We start from the raw sequence: 21,086 nt of genomic DNA, 5'->3' as shown, positions 1-21,086 counted from the left end.
AATGAGACATAAACAGGCTGATTTTCTTCAAAGGTTATCTTGTGCCAGAATTGAACAGAAATATTCATTTTTTTAAAAGGCAAGTGAACACACACTGAGACATACACACCCCTCCCCTGTGGTAATGTAGATGTGATTGACTGGCAGTTTTCTGTTTTTTTGGTGTGTGTGTAATTTTTTTTTTAAAACCACAAACTGTGGTTGAGATTACATCAGTTCATGAAGCTCTAAGTCTTGTGGGACTTCCCTAAAATGATCTAGTATATATGTTGGCAAAAAGTGATGCTTTAGGTTGTTGTTTGTCTGCTGCAGTCTAGTGCTTTTATGGATTGCATGTATTGGTTCTCTTCCTACACAAACCTTGGATTGATTTTTTACCCGTATTCCGTGGCCCATCTTAACTGAAAAACGGTCTGGGACATTTAGACATGCACTTTCATCTTCCTCCATGATTGCAGGTTTCCTGATAGCGCTTCATCAAACTATTTAGGGTGGTCTCATGGCTTTCCAGTAACTTTTTTCCCCTTCAGATATCACTTTAAAATTAAGTATTCCTAAGGCAGTTCAACTTTAAGTCTGGAAGTCTAGGACATTTATGAGGTAACTGGTGGCTGTTTAGATAGCCAGATCCGATATTATATATGTTTTTCCAATAATGAAATGGTACTTAAGAATATGTGTCGTTACCAACCAGTTTTGGTCATTAACCTTGCTGGTTGGTCTGTATTAATTTTAGCTTTCCAATCTGCATGCTGCTTTTCAGGAGTATCCCTCTAAAGCAGTGTTTCCTAACCTCTTTTGAACCTAGATCCCCTTTTTTTTGACAGCCAAGTAACCTGTAACCTCCCCTGCCACATTTGCATAACAAGCTATTTTTAATCAGGTAAAGAAAACATATTGAAAATAGATTTCTCAGAGTATAATTCTAACCGACCATTTCATGTGATCGTTGCAATTGCAGCTTCAAAATGTGTGGCTGGGTGTTTGTTAAGGCCACTTGCCTTCCCTCCAACAGTCCTTTAACAGGCTCTGGGAGGTGGAGGATATAAGAGTGAATTAAAATTGTATGTTACTGGGGGAGAGTGAGTTCTTCCCCAGGAAGGGAATAGTTGCCCGTTTGGTCCTCTCTTCAAGAAGTGGCTCTGCTGCCTTCTCCTCTTCAACCATCCTCCCTCAGATGGTGGTGGCAGAAAGTGACTGAGGCGAGGTGGCAACATTGCTGCAGTGGCAGCAGCCGCCATTTCCTCCTCCACCACCATTTCTCCCACTCTGCTTCTAGCCTGCCACTGCCTGCTCGCCTCTCAGCTCCTCCCATGGCAGGCCTGGCTCATGGGGGCTGTGGCTGGGTCATGCCGCCTGCTCCGCCCTGTCCCAGTCCCCCACCTCAGCCAGCCAGCCAGCTACCAGAGCCAAGGTGGAGCCGCTGCTGCCACCGGAGATGGGGTGTGTGCAGCCAGGGGACTCTAGGCTGGGAGGGATACAAGCAAGGGAGGGGCAGGGGTGATGCAGAAGGGAACCGGGGAGAGGTAGCATGAGTCGAGGTCATGTGTCTGCTTCTCCAAACACTGTGGCAACATCCCAGAAAACATTTTGTGACCACCTGTTCTAATCTGTTTATTCTAATGCAGAATAAGCAAGGGCGCAGAATTCATCACAATTGACCACAGTGCAAGATAATAACAACAGTCTGTAAGACAATCTGTATTCAACCACTGATGAGTGCAGAAGCTGTTTCCCCTCCCCTCATCCTTGTAGCCTTCAAAACCCACTGAAAACCAGCTCTGGAAGGGGTTCTTAGCCCTTTGGAGGATTTTGGGGGGATGTACACAGGATAGGGAGATCTCCCACTCCTGATGGATTCCCACCAACTCAACTCCAATACACATTGAATCATGTCTTAGATTATTAAAAATGTTAACTCAGCAAGGGGATGAGTGGCTGAGCAAACCTCAGAGGTTTTAGTTAAAAATGGCTTGAAATAAAAGGACATTCAAGAGCTGTTTACAAACTAGATGGCATGAAAGGCATTTAAAAAAAAAAAAAAAAACTCCCAGATTTCCAGCGGAGTTGTACTCACCCAAAAAAGGAGTGTTGCGACTATCAATGTGCTTCTGATATAGTTCTTATCAACCATTCTTGCATAGTTTTATTGGTATTTGCATTATAATTTCTAAGCTGCTCTCTACTTTTGTTTGGGAGGAGGGGTATAGGAACTATAAGCAATATATAAGTAAATCTGGTAATGTGTTTGAAATCTGGGTGAAAATCAGAATTAGAAGTGATACAGGCTTGATGTTACCAAGATCTGAGTAACAATGGGTAAACCATCTCTAACCAAATGCTAGCAAGATTCAGATTTTCATATCCAGTATGGCATTTTGCCGAAGAATAGCACAATGTGTATTGAACATATGTCAGTGTTTTGCAAAGAGGATTCTATCTGCCAACATAACTGATAATTTTGTTCTAATTTATCTCAATGGGAGATATTGTAATGGGGGTGCCGGTGCATTTACAGAACTGGAACAGGTTTGTCAAGACCTTTGGGAAATAAAAATACTAGATAAAAGTCACCATCTACGTAGCTACATCAATTCAATTTCAGTCTGGCTTTTTTTTTTTTACAGAACCAGTTATTGCAGAACAATCCATTTATGTTGGGTTTTGCCTTTTGGAGGCAAAAGAAAGAAAGAGGCACATGTTAGAAAATGTATTCACACATTTTGGATGCCTGGAAATGAGGCTTTTTCTGTACAGTCATTTCGCTTGCTCATTGAAGAAAGGCACACCATTTTTTTAAAAAAAGGTAGTGGTATACAGTACATTGTTCCTTTGGAAGTACTCTTAAGCAAGGTCTTTAGTAATAGGGCTCAAGGATGAATTTGAACAGGGACATTTGTTTTCCTGTGGCTATTTAATGGCAAATAAATTTAGGACACTAGTCAAAGAGAGAGGAGGAATGTGGAAATAGGATTGTCAGCGATCATTAGCCTGCAAATAATTATGGAAAGCTCATTAGATCATTAGTATATTTGCTATGGAGTGCTATTGGCTTCTTACATCCACATTGTCTGATTGTAGCAGACACAAATTTCTGTGTTACAAAAAAAAAAAGCTGCAACATGTTTCAGTTCCTTGAACCATCGGCACATGTTGTTGTTTGAATTGAGTGCAAGGGTTACACATGCTGAATGTCTCATTTTGCTGTGTTTAAAATTCACTTTCTAACTCAGCTTTGCCATCTGAGCAGATGGGAAGGTGGGTCACCAAGGTGGGTTGCGAGAAATGAATTTCAGAAAATAATTTCCTAAGTTGGCTTCTGATTGAGGAAGAATGCCCTTCTGAAACCTACCCACTCATACATGAAAGTGTGTGGTATGTATATATCCACATGCTGTATTGTTTTTTCTGCTGGCGGAGCTACATTCCAACATGACATTGTATTCCTCCACCATCATCACCTTTCTTTTTAGAAAAACACATTAAAGTTCCTGTACTGCATGAATAAGAGGGGGGCATTCATGACTTGTTGAGCGAGAATCTCTAAAAATAACAAAAAAATGTTTGGTGCATTTTGAATCCAATCTGTGCATCAAACAGAAAACATTACCTGTTGTGAGGGATCAATGCCTTGAGCCACTTTCTGCATCAAATTTTCTGCTTATAACTCAAACATTAATTATGTTTTGTTTTCGATAGCTCCTTATTTTTAGATAACTAATTGTTGTTTTTGAAAGTCTACATATTAGGTGCAACTGTAGAAATACAGTTGCTCATCCAGTATATCCTTGTTGAGAGAGAGAGAGGCAACAAGTATTAGTAAGAAACTGAAATCATGGAAAGTTTGGTGGGGGGCCAACAGACATTTAACTATGCCATTATTTGTGTGTAGTTGTTTAAAAAGAAGAACAGCTTTCTTACTGTCAGCCTCAACATTACTCTGTTGTATCCACTCTGAAGGCTTTGGATTTGTTTGCAATGAAAGATTTGTTGTGGATTTTCAACAAGGCTCCTGTGTATGCATGCCATGCTTAGTAAATATTGGCCTTTAGGGTATTTTTCAGTCACACTGAATAGACTGTTAATTTCCCCAAAATGCAAAGTGCAGAAAATCCATTTCCCCGATTTTTGTCGCCACTGTGATTGCATCACTTGCTTTTCCCCACACAGAAACAAAATATTTTTTCAAAAAAATTTAAAAATTAAGAAATGCATTCATATTTAGACAAGAAGAGTGCAGCAAACTGGACAAAAAGGGGAATTGGAATTCCTTTCCTTAAAAAAAATTACTAAATATGAAGTTGACATGGACCCCAAAAAAGTTACAGATACAGCAGTGGCAGAAGCATTTTGCTTCTTTCTCTGTTTTGTTTTCCAAATTAGAGTGAAGGAAAAAGATTGTGTAACAATGCATGATTTAGGAATAACTATGTTTTTGTCATAACATATAACATCTGTTGCAATACAGGTCTGAAAGTACAAATAAACAACCTATTGAGGGCTTTCTATTTTATTGCATATTATATTAAACCAATCAAATGGAATAGTATAAAATGAGCAACTGGATGAATTTGGGGAGGGAGGAATAGAAAGTTTGTTATTTAATCATCTTGAGAAGCATGTATTAGGATGAGTTCTTCCAGAATTGAATGCATACTGAAGGAATGAGAGGATTTTCTCCAGCTTGTTTTTTAAAAAATCCAGAATTCAGCTGATTCTATTGCAGTTTATGAACTAGATTACAAAGTGATGGCTTTCCAACAAGTCTTGCAAAAATGATCAGGGACTCGGGAGAAATGTTTGATGAAGTGTGTGGGAAGACTGGAAAGGGCAGTCTTCCACAATTTGGAAAGATTATTTTCTTACACTGCCACTTCCAGAATCCCCATGTTGGCTGGATGGTCTAGGAATTGTGGTCGAAAGAGGCAGCTTTTACAAACTCTGTGATCTTTTTTGGAAAGCAGTTTGCCTACCTACTATTAGCCGTCCTTTGCAGTGTGCAGCTGTGTACAGGGGTTAGGGTTCTGGGTGTATTCTGCTCGCCTTTCATCTGGGGGAGGGCAATAGGAACTCCACGCAACCTTACCAGAAAGCTATATGAGTCAGCCATGGTCTCTCATACAGCGCGCAGGAATCTCACAACAGCTCCTTGTGAGACAATCCAAGGTGGAAAGGATCACACCAAGGACCAATGTTTGGAAGCCTTGGAAGAATGGGGCCAGGTTGTAATGTCACTTGTGCCTGAAACTGGTTATAATGGCTCATTATTTCTTTTATATTTGCCTTAATTTTTTAAAAAAATAGAAACAAAGTACGAATGTTCAGCCCGAGAGGAACTGTATGGAATTAGTAGTGTTTCATAAACTCTCCAAATTCATTTCACTGGCTGAAACATGCTAACTGCGTTAGTCTTCAGAATAGATACAGTAGTGTTTGCTCTCAGAAGCTCCGATTTGAGAAACTTTTTTAAAAATTTAATTACTCATATATCCTGCACATTCCTTATTGGTGACTCTGTGGAAAACCTTGTTACGCGTGTTTTCTGGAAAAGAGCAGCTTTGTGAGAAAAAGGGGGGGGGGAGAAGGAAGAAAAAACTGTCCGGAATTAGCTTACTGGGTCCATGTGTTGTCCATTTGCTTGTCAGGTATGTTTTAAGAGGGCAGAAAAGGAGGCTTGAGTGACTGCCAGTCTGTCATAAGGTATGATAATGAGGCTAATTAGAAAAGATGAGAGCTCAACCAGATCTGTGAAGGCAATTATCTGGGAAACTTTTGTGTCATGCTTTATCTTTATCAGATGATTCTTTCTCTGTTTTGGCACTTAATGTAAAGGCATGGAGAGATTTTGAAAAAGGTACAGAGTTGCTGCTTTTTGGAATGCTGAGCTAAAAGCATTAAGGCATACGTCCTATTATACCAGGCTGTCTTACCCTATTGAACGGTATATTCAAAACTAGGAACATATACTTCAGCAGGAGTCTCACTGGCTTTTCCTGTATTCCTTAACTGAATTTGCATAAATTAAAGTGAATTCATTTTTAAAATTAACATGCCTGAACAATCAGTGGTGCCTTCTGCTGTTTTACTTGCAGTGCTTTAAACATTATGCATTTTTGTTAGCTGTACAAGATTAGAATTTGATATTGCTGTTGTTTGATATTGTAGATGGCACAGGGCCATATAATGAATATTAAAGGGGGGGCATGATATGCTTGCCTTATAAAATTGAGAACTACAGTATTCGTTGGTTTTCCAAATAGTCCCCTGGAAAATTTCTCCTGACCGTTCCGCGGTGAACGAATGGAACTACTTACTCTCGTGCAAGTCTGATCTCTTTCAATGCGCTGTATATGTAAAAAGCTCCCAGTGGATTTAGCCCTTTGCTTCTTGATGCTTCTGACTTTGCCACTGACACTGATTAGGGAAGAAGTATTAAATACTACAAAGGAAAATCAGGTGTTGTATATGTTGATGGGTCCTTGTATATATCCCGCAAAGAAAAAAGGGGCGGGGGGAGAGAGAGAGGTGGCATACGGTATGGTCTGAGGCTACATTACAGGATCTTAATAAGGCTCGAGTGTGTTTGACATTTTAAAGAACAGTGTTGGCTTCAAAAATTCATGCCCTATGGGAAAATAATACATAAGTACATAGAACTGTACATCATTCGCCTTACTGTAACTAAAGCTGTGTTCCAAAGCACTTTTTTCCCCTGAAACTCAAGCAAAAAAAATTGTTGTGTTTAACAGAGAGAAAATAATGCTCATTTTATGTGAATTTAAGCTATTACAGAAAGGTTCATATTGTGCTAGGTCCAAATTTTGCCTTCTGTGGACAGAAGAACTGCATTTACAAAAGGTGTTTCTTCCCAGTTTTCAATGACCTTTGTCTCCTAAAACAACATACCCTAATAATTAGAAAGGCCCTCTGCGGCGTTATCAAGAGGCTGGAAAGACTGCTGTGCAGGGTCAGAATATTTACTTCTGCCAGCCCATTTCTGCAGCCCTAAATCTGGGTGTAAACTAATAAAATTAACTGCAACTAACCTGGAAGTTCCCCTACATAAGTCCCATTGAAATAAACAGGTATTAGACAAAGGTTCCTATAATTTGACTTACAGAAATTCCCAGAGGCCAGTACCCGTTGATTCTGTCTCCCTTCACATCCTTCAATAATGCTTCATTGCTGTTGCATACTGTTAAGGCACTTCTGACTTACAGCAACCCTAATAGTATTTTTGAGGTACATTAGATGTTCAAGGATTGGTTTACCATTGCCACACACAAACGCAGTGAGTTTCCATGACCAAGCGGGAATTTGAACCTAAGTTTTCTGAATCCTAGTCCAGCGCTCTATCTGCTTTATCACACTCACTGTCGAAGTTTCCTTTCCTCTATAATATAAACTTTAGAATAAGAAAAGTAGATTTGTTCTCCATTTTGAATATTAGAAATATTCTAATTTTTTTTTACCTACGATGATTGCCTAATCCAGAGGCGAAATCCCTTATGATTGTCATTGTTTTCAATTATTTCTCCTTAGACTTCCTTAGGCAATAGTAATTATTTATTTATTTATTTATTTATTTATTATTGATTTATTGATTGATTTGATTTGATTTGATTTGATTTGATTAGTGTCCCACCCATCTGGTCTAGGCGACCACTCTGAGCGGCTTCCAATATAATACAAATAATTAATAAAAACACATAGTTACATAAATTTACAAATGAAAATGTGGAAACCAAGAAAATAGAGTAAAAATAAATTAAAGAGAAATGAGAAGAGAGAATCAAGGATTGACTGGAGGGTATAATCATATAATCATAATCATATGCCTTCAAGTTAATTCCGATTTACGGCTACCCTTTTTACATGGTTTTCTAGGTAGAGAATACTCCTAAGTGGATTGCCATTACCTTCTTCAGGGGGCATCCTGGAACTGTTTAGCTTCCCTACATGGCTATCTATTCTGGGATGCACAGGGGAGAATTAAACTCCCATCTTCTGGCTTCTTAGCTGGAAACCTTACTCACTGAGACAAGGGTCATCTTGTAATTTTCATCTACAGATTTTCTGAGAGGGAGACGTTAGTTCTTTAGATTTAAAATATGATCGAAAAAATTAATGATAGTGGTGTTCCCTCCCCCCAGTTTGGTAAGCCAAAACTACAAAAGGATATACTATATAGGACAATGTAGCTATAGAATACAAGCTACTAGAAATAATAGGTACAAGTGCACACAAGTGCAGAATATGCTATAGATCAGTGGTTCCCAACCTTGGGTAACCTAGGTGTTCTTTGACTGCAATGCCTAGAAGCCTTCACCACCAGCTGTGCTGGCCGTGGTTTCTGAGATCACCTGGGTTACCCAAGGTTGGGAACCACTGTTGCAGGTAGTGCTTCTCTTACTGTTACATGTGATAAACCCATCTATGCCCAGTCTCGGTGTTAATTCATGGCAATTCTTACCTTGTTTCATTCTTCTGTGCTTATAACACTGAGCCGAATGGTGGAACCAAGAACTGTTGAGATAAGTTTTTTTGTAGCTAGCTCCAACCCATACATAGTCTGCAGCAGTATTTTGGACCAACTGAAGTTTTCAAGAAGTCTTCAAAAACCGGTCTCCAGTGCTCTTCAGTAAGCATTCTACATATTGTGAGAGCATGCACAAGGTGGCACAGCTACCTCTCCAATGCCTGTGGAGCCTTTGCAATTGACACTAGAATTAGATAGTGGAAAATGCTTATATCGTGGATGCCACTTGGGCATCAAGAGACAAAGCAAGATTGTATGCAGTCCTTCAGAGTCAATAGAATCCAATTCAGAGCAGTCCAGGCATCACGTTTAAGATGTAGAGAGAATACAAAACTCTTACTTACCATTATAAATTTGTTTTCTTTCATCTTATGCCCATTTTCTGTTGCACTGTAAGATGTTAGAAATAAGTAAATAATTATGAAAATCTTCCTAGTCATTTGAAACATCAATTTGCATCTTAGGTGTCTTGATCTCCCTTCAGTTATTGATCCCAGATTTTTACCTAAGTCAGATTAAAAAGAGAAATGGATATGCATCTTGATGGCACACTCAGTTCAACACATTAATTGCTGTTTATTAAAGATGTTGGTGTTTTTTCTATTACGGGGGGGGGGAGTCCTTATTACTGTATTCTACCTGCTAAACAATAAATGATGCAATGACCATAGAATCACAAATCTGCAAATTCCCTCATCAAATGTGAGAATGTTATATCTCTGACCAGTGTTTGGCCACAGATAGCAAGATGTTTTTGTGACTCCTAATGATCTACCAATTGTATTTCTTCTCCTCCTCCTCCTAGTTGGTTGTGCAAGTCTGTGGAAATCAAACCAGTGAATAGGGTAAAGTTTAGACTGTCTGCTGCAACTAGTTCATGATTATCTGTAGAGCAAAACATTGCCTTCAGGGGAAAACTGAAGGGGCTAGAGGTGGCGAGGAGAGGACGAAAGCTTTTAAAGCATCTGACTTGGAACGATAAACACTGGCTGCCTGAAAAACAAGAATAATGAGACCATTTTTCAGTATTTTCATTTAATGGATTCCAAAATAGTTACCTCATAAAATAAATAGTTTTAAGTTTCCACATTACTTTGCCTTTAAACCTTATATGCAATGGATTCTCGTAAAGGAATAAAGAATGCTTGTCCCCTCAAATATTCTGCACTGAATCTACCACAGAGAGACTGATTATCTTTCTATCTCAACAGCAAAGAATCATTAAGCGCCCCACAGAAACACAAATTTTAGCCAAAATTGCTCTTGTCCTAAGACTGAGGCCAGCATGTATATTTTTTTAAAAGGAAGATTATGGCTAACATTCCTCATATATATCTCAGCCTGGCTCAGGTACAATTTCCTTTTTGTGAATAGGCTCATCAGAGTTGTCATAATTATTTCGTGAAGCAAGAAGCATGCCTGGGTCATTTTCTTTGACTTTGAAGTGGTGTTTCCTTCTCCACTTTTCCCTTGTTGAACAGAGGGTCCAACCTGCTTGCTTTGTGCTGAGGGAAGGGACTTGTTCTTATCTTCCATAATGATCTGTCTCTTTTATCTTCTATAAGGGTAGATCATGCATGTGGAAAGATAGGTAAAGGTAAAGATTCCCCTTGACAATTTTTGTCCAGTCGTGTTCGACTCTAGGGGGTGGTGCTCATCCCCGTTTCCAAGCCATAGAGCCAGCGTTTGTCCGAAGACAATCTTCCGTGGTCACATGGCCAGTGCGACTTAGACACGGAATGCTGTTACCTTCCCACCGAGCTGGTCCCTATTAATCTACTTGCATTTGCATGCTTTCAAACCGCTAGGTTGGCGGGAGCTGGGACAAGCGACAGGAGCTCACTCCGTCGCGTGGATTCGATCTTACGACTGCTTGGTCTTCTGACCCTACAGCACAGGCTTCTGCGGTTTAGCCCGCAGCACCACCACGTCCCAGATAGATTCTTCATCAAAAATACATGGTAGAAAGTTTCCACTTTCCCTGTTTTCCATATCAGAGAAAAGGAGGGCCCAATATTAAATTACCCCATCACCACCCTTTTCCCCTATGATGAGAAGAATTAAAAAGAGTGAGCCAAACATGAAATCAAGGTTATTTCTGCTCAGTGACTGGAGTCCTGTTAGCCTTCATGGACAGGGCTTAGGAGTAGAGGTAAGACTTACAGAAGGGTGGTGCTTGCTCAGAGAATTGGCAAATAGGAAACCTATGCACGGTGGATTAGGCCTACAGGCTGTAGGTTCCTAACACACTGATCTAGTTTTAGAGCATAACTATGTAGCTAGTATCAGTTCAGGTGTCCATCTGAAGAATTTTGTTTTTTTGCTAATCTGTTCTGCTTCAGAACTGCTATAACCACCCATCCAATACTCCTGCCTGCATCTTTGGGTGTGTTCTCTGCAGCCACAAAATATTACAGAACTGCTGGATAGCACCATGGTTTCGGCAACTGGCTGCAGAGCCAAAGGTTGGGAGTTCAATTCCCCATTGTGCCTCTTTGACAAGGTCTGGACTCGATGATCCACAGGGTCCCTTCCAGCTCTGCAATTCTAAGATTCTCGACTTGTTTATCCTACCTTGCTTATACTTCTAAGTAGGGCAAGAGGATATTTCAAAGATATTTCAGCTGGCTCTCTAAAGAAGCTAAAATGAAATTCTTCCATTTGGTAGTTGCAGTTTCTCACACAAATTATACCACCCATGTAGGCATCCTTCAGTCTCTAGAGACTATGGTAACATGCTCTGAATAGAGGTCTTGGAACAGCGTCTAGTGTGGCTGAGAAGGCCAATTCGAGAGTGATCATCCCTTCCACGCTGAAGACAATTACAATCTGTCCCCTGTCCAGCTCCTTGATTTTGCTCGTTTCGGGACTGCCTCTTTGCCTTGGCCTGCTGAAGTGTCTCTTTAAATTGGGAGAGGCCATGCTACCCCGCCTACCTCCAGGCTGAATGCTCAGATGAAAAAATTTCCCATCTATTGAGGTCCATTCCTAAGGCCTTCAGATCCCGCTTGCAGTTATCCTTGTATCACAGCTGTGGGTGTCCCTCTAGGGCACATTCCCTGCACTAATTCTCCATACAGAAGATCTTTTGGAATCCATCAGCCATGACGGCTTTCACCCTAAATCCCACGCACCCCGGTAGGTTAACAGACCATGGTAAGGCAGCACCTTACTGTCTGGGGGCTGCCCAGCTTCAGGCAGGCAGTAGCTACCTAGTGAGGTGCAATTACCTCCCACTATCGGATGTATTCCCTAGCATCACGCTCTATGCCAATCGAACAAAGACTTATAATCGGTAACTGCTACTTCCCATGTTATTTCAATGCTGTATGCAAAGCTGGAGTGTCCTCTCCAGAGCACGAGGCCTGGGTAAAAGAATATGGAGGACAGACTGTTACCCAAGCAGCAAATCCACTGTCTTCATGTCAATGAAGCAGTCCAATGGAAAGGCAAGAGCCAATACAACTGGTTCCAGCAACATCACAGGAGTTGCCAGAGCATCACAAACTGCCTCCAGGATTCTGGCTTTGGATTTTGCCTCAAGGTTTACTCCTGAAGCCTTCTCCATTGATGGATATAGCCGCAAGTCAGTGGAGTTTTGAAATCAGCGTTCTCCTTCTCCTAGATGGGCTGCCTTCCAAGGCTGACAAGCCCCATCTACCCATGCCACCCACGTTTAGTACAATATCATATGAATTACAGATGTTCAGTTATGTTCAGTATGGCACAGTTATGTTCAGTATGGCACAAGTTAAAACCTCTGTCGTATATTGCATGATGATTATAACGTTGGAAGTAGAGGTGTGTAGATTTGTATTTTCGGATGATAGCTCCCAAAATTTTCCAAAAAGCATAACAGCCTGGGAAATTCTGGAAACTGTATGCTACAACAATAAAAGTAAATGCAGGATTGTAAATTCTGTAAATGATGCATTTTTGAATCATTAATTTCTACAGTCAGGTTGGCTGCTCATCTTGATTCTTGGAGTTTAAGGCCCAATGAACTCAATTGAATGTACTCCAAACAAGTAGGACTGCAGCTTGTGTCAAAGATCATTGGAGTCAAGACCATGTGAAATTATGGCGTGTATCAGCCTAAAACAGTTTGGAAGGTTGTTGCTTAAGAAGTAATTATATTTCCAATTGCTCACAACTTGGAAAGTCATAATTTAAATTTTTTTTTAACAATAATTCATTTCTAATTTTGTCAGATTGTAAAAATGTAATTCTTTACCTTCCTTCTCAATTGGGTAACAAACTATTTCTGTTTGGATACTCAGAAAAACCCTATCTATTGGCCTGGGATACAAAGCATGTTCTTTCCTCATCACCTCATGGTGAACTTCTTATCAACAGCAGATACAAGGAACAGCTTAAGCGAGCACTTCAGTAATGAAATATTGTACCCATTATGTAACGTCACATATCTACAGCAATAAAAGTAACTTTTTTAAAGTTACAGTTACACCACAATAGGAACGATAGTGTCCCTTGTAAAGTTGCAGTATGATTCATTTATATTTTCCCTACTGGAAAAGGGAAATAATTACAAATAATTGGTTATTGGTTAGTGAGTTCCAATTTCTGGCCTTATTAGCAAAACTGTAATATGAAGCCTTAATAAAATGTAATAGAACAATGTAATAAATATTACTTGAAAATAGCACCTGTTTTCTGATATTGGTGAGGAACTGTTTCTTTTTATTTATTCTGTTTGTCCTAGTTTTTCTTTACATACCAACAGTCAGTCATACTGATCCTGTTCAAGCTTGCTTTCCTCTATTGAAATGTCTTCCTCACTTTTTTGTAAAAAACCAGATGAAGTTTGTAGTGCTGGATAATTAAAACAAATCTTGAATAAACTGTTTCATGGAGATAGGAGTTTGATGGCTGGGTATATAAAAATTGTAACCAGATGTTATGCAGAAGCCACAGCAATATAAAGATCATGGGGCTTTTTTTCAGCCGAAAGTAAAAATATTCTAATTGAAGTTGTCAGCAGGAGTGAGACTAATGTGCCTGTATTTGATTAAATAATAGTTTATTTAAAATTCAGTGTGGCCCAGATTTGGATGAGACCAAAATAGGAAAAACTCGAGTGTTTCTTTTTTTTCCTCTTTTCTTTTTTGGCCTGAATAAAAGGGGAAAATAGGCCTTGTGAAATGTTAACAATTTTGTGTAATATTGCCAGTTCCTGTCATTATCAATTGAGCATTTTCACCCCATCAGAACTCTGCAATGGTGCCTGGTGCCCGGCATTTATTTCCTTTTCACTCGCTGACTTGCTAAATAAAGAAATGAAGAAGAAGAAGGGGGGGACACACTAAACAGTGTACCGTGGAAATGTTAGAACTGTTATAGATGTTTTAGAATGCTTTGGAAAAAAAAGGTTTCATTCTTTCCCATGGCAGGAAAGATTCATAATTTTGTACAAATAATGTTCATGTAAGCAGTGTACTTGAAACAACACACATTATCCCTGTCCTTTAAGAGAATTTTTTAAAAAAAATACTGTAGAAAGAAACAAACAAAAATGTTCTGCAATGCAGTTTGAGACTCCTGTGTAAAAGAGCATACCTTATATTCAGAAAAGACTAATATTAATTTAAGATATCATAACTGTCAGTTTGGATTGCTTCTGTGGCGTGCATGCAGAGTCAAAAACAGGACTTACAAAGAAGTATACTTAATTTGTCTCAGGCCTTTCTCCCAAGAGAGCCAAAGCCTTGGGTATATTTTGGACAGAGAATGCGTCAATCAGCATCTCTTTGCATGTAATTCCATTGTGGCATTGGCCAATTTACAGTGGTTGTCATAATGAGAGCTTCTTTAAAGGTGCATTAAGTAAATTTTAGTGCTATTTTAGCAGTAATCTCTTGGAAATTAGCAACAAAATTAGCTTAGTGTATCTAAGCTTTGCTTAAGGACTTGAACCACAGATTTTAGATTAGGCATCCTTCAGTCTCGAGAGACTATGGTATCGTGCTCTGTATGGAGGACTTGAAACACCGTCTAGTGTGGCTGAGAAGGGCAATTCGAGAGTGACAATCTCTTCCACACTGAAGACAAATCCAATCTCTTCCCTGTCCACCTCCCTGATTTGGCTTGTTTCGGGACTGCCTCTTTGTCTCGGCCTGCTGGACAAGGGTCTCTTCAAAGTGGGCATAACATCCTTATAAAATAACCATGGCACAGTGGTTAAACTTCAGTACTGCAACCAAAACTCTGTTCATGACCAGTGTTTGATACTGACGGAATCAGATAGTCAGTTCAAAGTTGACTCAGCCTTCCATCCTTCTGAGGTTGGTGAATTGAGTACCTAGCCCACTGGTGGGGGGAGGCAATGTGTAACCTGCATAATTAAGCAGCACACTTTGCTTTGCTTTTATGATACAAGAATAGATCACTTGAGTACTCTCCAAATTAAACATTTCTACATTATGGAGCAATATACTACAGTAAATATGAACTAAATCCTATACTTTGTACTGCAACCTGACCTGTACACAAGCTGAGGTATTCTGTGCACTGGAGTCTGAGAAGTCACTTTTCCAAGTTGTAGTTGTTAGGTAAAATGCTCCCTTCATGTAAGGACAGGTCCCTGATACTGATGCATCTTGTTTGGCCAATGCAGATGGCTCATTGCATATGCAAAGTATAAGAGTTTATGCCATACATCCCCGGTTATTTCAGCCACATGGTGACACAGAGAGATGTTATAGAAACCATGTTCGTGAAGGCTTTCACAGCCGGGATCTAATGGATGTTCTGGGTTTTTCGGGCTCTTTGGCTGTGTTCTGAAGGTTGTTCTTCCTAACATTTCACCAGTCTCTGTGGCCGGCATCTTCAGAGGAAGAATAACCTTCAGAACATGGCCTAAGAGCCCAAAAAACCCACAACAACCATTATAGGAACCCTTAGAAGGGAATTTGAACAATGGAAATAAAGGTTATATAGTTTTTTTAGTGTCAGGGTAGATTATAGATTTAGAATTTGAATGCATGTCAAGCCAGTAGAAGACCTAAAAAAATGCAAGCAGAACTGCAGAACATTGAGTTGCTGTGCAGAAGATGGAAGTTTAGGAGATGTACCTTTTTATACAAGCTACACTCTCTTCTATAGAAAAAGCCTGTCTCTCTCCCCCCCACACACACCTCAATAAAATGTAGCCACCCTATGGACCAGTGCTGGGATTGATACCTAGCTAAGTAGGGCCTATGGACAGTTACCCTTATCGCTATATCACTTTTTTGTTCTGCTATGTTTACATCTTCGTTGTTGTATATGTTTGTGAGGTGTAAAATTACAGCTCAGTATACAGTAATTGTTAACTCTCATTGTTGCCATTATTGACATCATCAATATCATTGCCATAATTGCTTCAAGGAAATCATTTTCCTAAGATGAAGGACTGCTAAACGATTTCAAGGTTTCCGTGTGATTCTCATTCATAGAAAACTTTTGGAAGGTATGGTTTGTAGAACATGGCCTTTTCTTTTAATCCTTTCTAAAAGCTTTTTTTTCCCCTTAAATTAATGTATCAGGAAGCTTTCCTGTTAGATACATTTGACATTTCCCTGGAAACCGAACTGCTGTGGTTCAACATTTCTGCAGGGGAAGGAGGGGAATTATCCACAAACCTGAGAAATTTTTCATGTTTGGCCTTCCTCCAAATTATAAACAGCTGAACTGATTTAAATAAAGTTTTTTTTTAAAAAAAATCCTCACATCTGTGCTGAACAATTTGTGTGCCAAATTTCAGCCCAATGTGATTTGAGACAACCAATATATTAAACACCCAATCTAGGCACTAAAATGGAAATACTGACAGACCCTTAACTGTAGTGGTCCCTTCAGGCAATATTATTATACTGTACTGGCTATAAGGATCCACATAATTAAAGATTGACTTAGCAGTAACATAGTTTCAATTATGGACCCTTTGGGCTTATCTTCCCAAGCACGTACGGGAAATTTACATGGATAAGTCCAATTAGTAACAAGTGGCATTGATGGAAATCTAGATCCCCTTCTGATCAATGACTGCTTGTGAAAGACATTTTCAGAACTGCAGTAAGGAGACTTTGTTATGATCATCTAACACAGTGGTTCTTAACCTTGGGTTACTCAGGAGTTTTGGACTGCAACTCCCAGAAGCCTTCACCACCAGCTGTCCTGACTGGGGTTTCTGGGAGTTGCAGTTCAAAAGCATCCGAGTAACAAAGGTTAAGAACCACTGATCTAACACACTGGTTCTTAACCTTTGTTACTCAGATGTTTTTGGACTGCAACTCCCAGAAGCCTTCACCATCAGCTCTGCTGGCTGGGGTTTCTGGGTGTTGCAGTTCAAAAACACCTGAGTAACAAAGGTTAAGAACCACTGAAAGTGTTCCTTGGGAGAATCATATTATAGACTTCTTAGGGTGACAGCTTATTGAGTCAAATTGTGATTTACTAATGATGTTTAGGAGGAATAACCTTGTGTTAAGGTTTTTTAGATTGAGCAAATACACTAAATTTAACTTCTCAGCTAACTTGATGAAGCCCCTTATATTATGTCAGTCTGTCCTGTCCAGTTTAATATGGCAATCTAGTCACTGCTGTGCAGCATGAATGCATTGAGGCATTACTCGTATTTGAAGGAGTATTTGTGCTTACCTTGCCTTCTAGTATGTGTTTTGTATTACTACTATGGTTCTAATTTCTGTTCCAAATTCTGGCTAAATTGATCATTTTTATATTTTATTTATTTATTTAAATTGTTGTTCCCAACGGCTAAATTCAGTTTCTAAGTCTTAGAGGCTTCTGGTGGCTGTAGCCAAAGGTGAACGAGTGGGGCAATACTCTGCATACATGTTAACTTGAAACTCTTGCTGTCAATAATGTTTTAGGAAAGGTATTTTGGTTTTTTTCAGCTTGGCAAATGCCCATACAGAAGCTAGGGAAACATAAAACAATGGTATAGTGAGCTTTGTGGCACAGTGGTTCAACTGCAGTACTGCAGCCAGAACTCTACTTTTGATCTGAGTTCAATCCTGAAGGGCTTAGGTAGCTAGCTTGAGGTTGACTCAGTCTTTCATCTTTCCAAGGTTGTCAAATTGAATACCCAGCTTGCTGAGGGGGACAGTAGTAGTCTGTATAATTACATTGTAAACTACCCAGAGAGTGCTTTAACCACTATGGCGCAGTATATAAGCATACTTGGCTTTGTAAGCGAGCAGGGGGCACGTCCATCTGAGGGAATTCAGAGGGCTGATTAGGATGCAGGCAACAGCCATCTCTCAACCCTTATTTTAACAACTTCATTCTTGATCTATAACCCATTGAGGCTAAGCAGAGCACGGCTATATAAGCTGGTATGTGATTTTCATGGAAATTCACATTCGTTGGAGCTGTTAATATATGGTACGGTACTAAAACCATAACTGTAGATCAGCAACCAGTCGTTCAAAATACATCCTTGGCCAAAAAAAAAAAAATGCAAATAAACTGCTGTATGTTCCATGGAAGTATGGAAAGTCTCGTGCAAGGACTACGCCCTGTTCAACATGCCACTGCAAGTATTCATCTCCAAGAAAATTTGGAATGAGGTAGAGATGTTCTTCAATCAAATCCAAATGGCGGGCATGCAAAATAGTTTCCATTTAATCTAACTCTGCATGGTCAACAATGAGCCTATTTAATTAAAAGTTTATTGATCTCCAAAGAATGTTTTTGGAAATCAGTTATACTCTTTCAAAAGGTTAAAAAGGAATAGATATAAACTCATTCACTGAAACTGAGCTGTATAAAATCAGGCTACATGAGAGCAAAATATATTAATCTTATATATTTGTTTTCTGTTACATTTTCTAGGATGTATGTCTTTCTAATGAGTAAATTATGAACAAATATAATAAAAGATCCTGAGTTTCAGAAGGGTGCTATGTACAAATAAGGCCTGTTGTACTGAGATTTAGTAAGGCGTAATTATGATTCTTATTTAATGGTGTTGTGACAGTGGGAGCTGGAGTTTATTCCATTGACATTCTTGATTTTATTACATTTACTAAAAGTAATACAACCTGTTACGTTAATGAAACGGTGTTCGTGGCTTAAAAGGGCAATTGTTAGTCTGACTTTGGTGCTCACTGAAAAACATTTCCCCAATCTTGTTAAATTATTGCACTCATTTTAGAGTTTTATGGCCGTGTAGGTTACCAGCCCTCCTTTCTCTATGTTTCATTCATTTTCCTCGTATTGATGATTAATGGGAGATGTCGAACGTTAGAGTGAGCAGGCATCAGCAAAGGCAAGATCATAATTAGTTTAGCTGACGAGGGCCTCTGATAGCACTTGCATCTGGATGGAAAAATTACCCTATAGGGAACTGGCTGATCACCAATGTATTTAGTGATACATTGTGAAACACCCGATGAATCAAATGCCCTTTCAATGCCAAGAAAGTGTTCCACACTCCAAGCCAAAATCATGTCTGCAAAAAGCTTTCCATTTGAAATGTATCAGAGTACAATTATAACCATTGTATTTTCTTGGCACCAGTACCCCCCTTCTCTACTGTATAAAGTTAAATAAATTACTTAAATTTGACAAAACCTTGAAATTTTGATTTACAGGGCTAGTAATTTTTTAATTTAGAACAAAATCAGTTTAATCTTTTACTGAAACAGTTCTCCTTCCACACTTGTGCATGATGGAGAACTTTTATTAAAAGTTTATATATAAAAAGAAGAACGATGAAATAGTTTGGGTTCTTCCCCCTCTGGGTTGGAGAGAAGGGAGAAACGGCAGAACAAGACAGCCATGTCATTGTTGTTAGCAGTTATGCCCACAAATACTAAATGGTTTTTTTGTTTTGTTTTGTGGTGTTCTTACCGGAACAAAAAGTTTAATAATATCATTATGCCACGGAGGGAATTTAACAAGCTTTTCTCGTCCACGGTGCCCACTGGTTGAAGATGGATGGATTATTAATAAAAGCTGTAGAGCTCAAACAGCAGCCCATTTAATGTTCATTTTCCGTTTGGAAGAGCTATGACTTTACTTGACTAAACCTGCTCAAGTAAACTCTTTCCAGTGACACGGCTGAGTTGCCCAGTTTCATCTTTAGTTCAAAAATTGTACTGTTAGCAAAGTCATTTTTTGCTGTCGAAATTGAGATTTGTTGTTGTCAGCACACTGTGGGAAGCAGACAGTAGACTACGTGGATTTTAACATTAAGATAGTTTGTAATGCTGTGGTGTATGTGTCGTTAATGAAGTCTAGACACACTTGTAAAGAGTAAGGTCATATGCAAATAGGGAATAATTAGAAAAATGTATCGTCATTGTTGCTCTTGTTGTTATAATAGTTTGGGTTGTTAAACATAACACTTTTTAAACAAAATGATAGCAATTTCCACTAGGAGTGTGCATCGCAGTGTGTCAAAACAGAATATTGAAATATTCATAACCTCATCATTAAAAGGCATAGACTCTAAAGTTCAAAAAGCTAAAACTGCTACTACAGTCCAAGGAAGGAGAGAAGCAGTGGCATATTCCACACCTCATCCATCACCATAGAGTAAATTGTAATGAAAATCAGCAGTGCCTATTAAGCACAATTGAACCTGACCTCATTATGGGCAGTGTGGTTTTATACTATCAGTTGTTGCCAGCCTAAGGACAAAACTCCTGTGTTGATTTGTCCTAACTCCACAGATCATGTGACTAACCTTTGACCTTGTGTGTGTTTTTTCCCCTTCCTCCTTTTTTTCAGAGACGTAGAGGCTCGGGTGTTTTTTGTGCCAATTGCCTGACCACAAAGACCTCTCTCTGGAGAAAGAATGCAAATGGAGGATATGTATGCAATGCGTGTGGTCTCTACCAGAAGCTTCACTCGGTAGGAAGAACTTACTTGTTTTAAGACAGGAAAGGTTTTAGGCAGCTCAGCTGAAGTTGGGCAGCTGTGGTTAATTTTAAAACTGTGCTTTCTCTCTCTCTCTCTCTGTCTGTCTCTCTCTCTCTCCCTCTCATTGTGGTCACTCTGGAGTCAGATGTGATTCATTATGAACAATGCTTGCACACCACGAAGAGAAGCTAGTATTGGAACTTACCAATCAAGCATTAATTATTGTGAAGTAAAAATTAAAGGAACAAATGGGAATGTTTCTTCCCCTGAATCAAGAAGTGCATGAAAATAATAATTGAATTCCTTCAATGAAAGAGGACTCTTGTAGCCGAGTGACAAAACTCATGATCTCTTCGAATGTTAGGTTAAAAAAAATAGTTAACCATTAAAAATTGAAAAATAACTTCTTATTAACATGGACATTTAAACTTTCATGATGTTAAATTAATATCACTTCCTAAATTAACAAATTTCCTAACCGTTAGAGAAGTACAGCAGAGGAACCAATTACCTTGGGAGGTGGTGAGTGCTCGAACACTGGAGGCATTCAAGAGAAATTTAGAAACTCACCTGGCAGATATCCTTTGATTTGTTATTCCTGCACTGAGCTGAGGATTAGACTTGATGGCCTTGTTGGCCACTTCCAACTTAATGGTTC

General features: G+C 39.2%; 1 protein-coding gene across 10 annotated transcripts in view; it reads left to right on the top strand.

Moving 5' to 3' along the window:
- Positions 1 to 21,086, top strand: part of TRPS1 (transcriptional repressor GATA binding 1) — a 278,321-nt gene that overhangs the window by 246,360 nt on the left and 10,875 nt on the right. For all 10 annotated transcript variants that reach the window (XM_078391606.1, XM_072999270.2, XM_072999269.2 and 7 more), the window contains one exon: positions 20,297 to 20,419. In XM_078391606.1, coding sequence (XP_078247732.1) covers positions 20,297 to 20,419 — 123 coding nt within the window. The remainder of the gene's footprint in view (positions 1 to 20,296; positions 20,420 to 21,086) is intronic.

This window comes from Pogona vitticeps, chromosome 4, assembly GCF_051106095.1.
Source record: "Pogona vitticeps strain Pit_001003342236 chromosome 4, PviZW2.1, whole genome shotgun sequence".
NCBI classification, from domain to species: domain Eukaryota; kingdom Metazoa; phylum Chordata; class Lepidosauria; order Squamata; family Agamidae; genus Pogona; species Pogona vitticeps.
The sequence above is the reverse complement of the archived record's forward strand: the minus strand, read 5'-3'. Positions and strand labels throughout refer to the sequence as shown.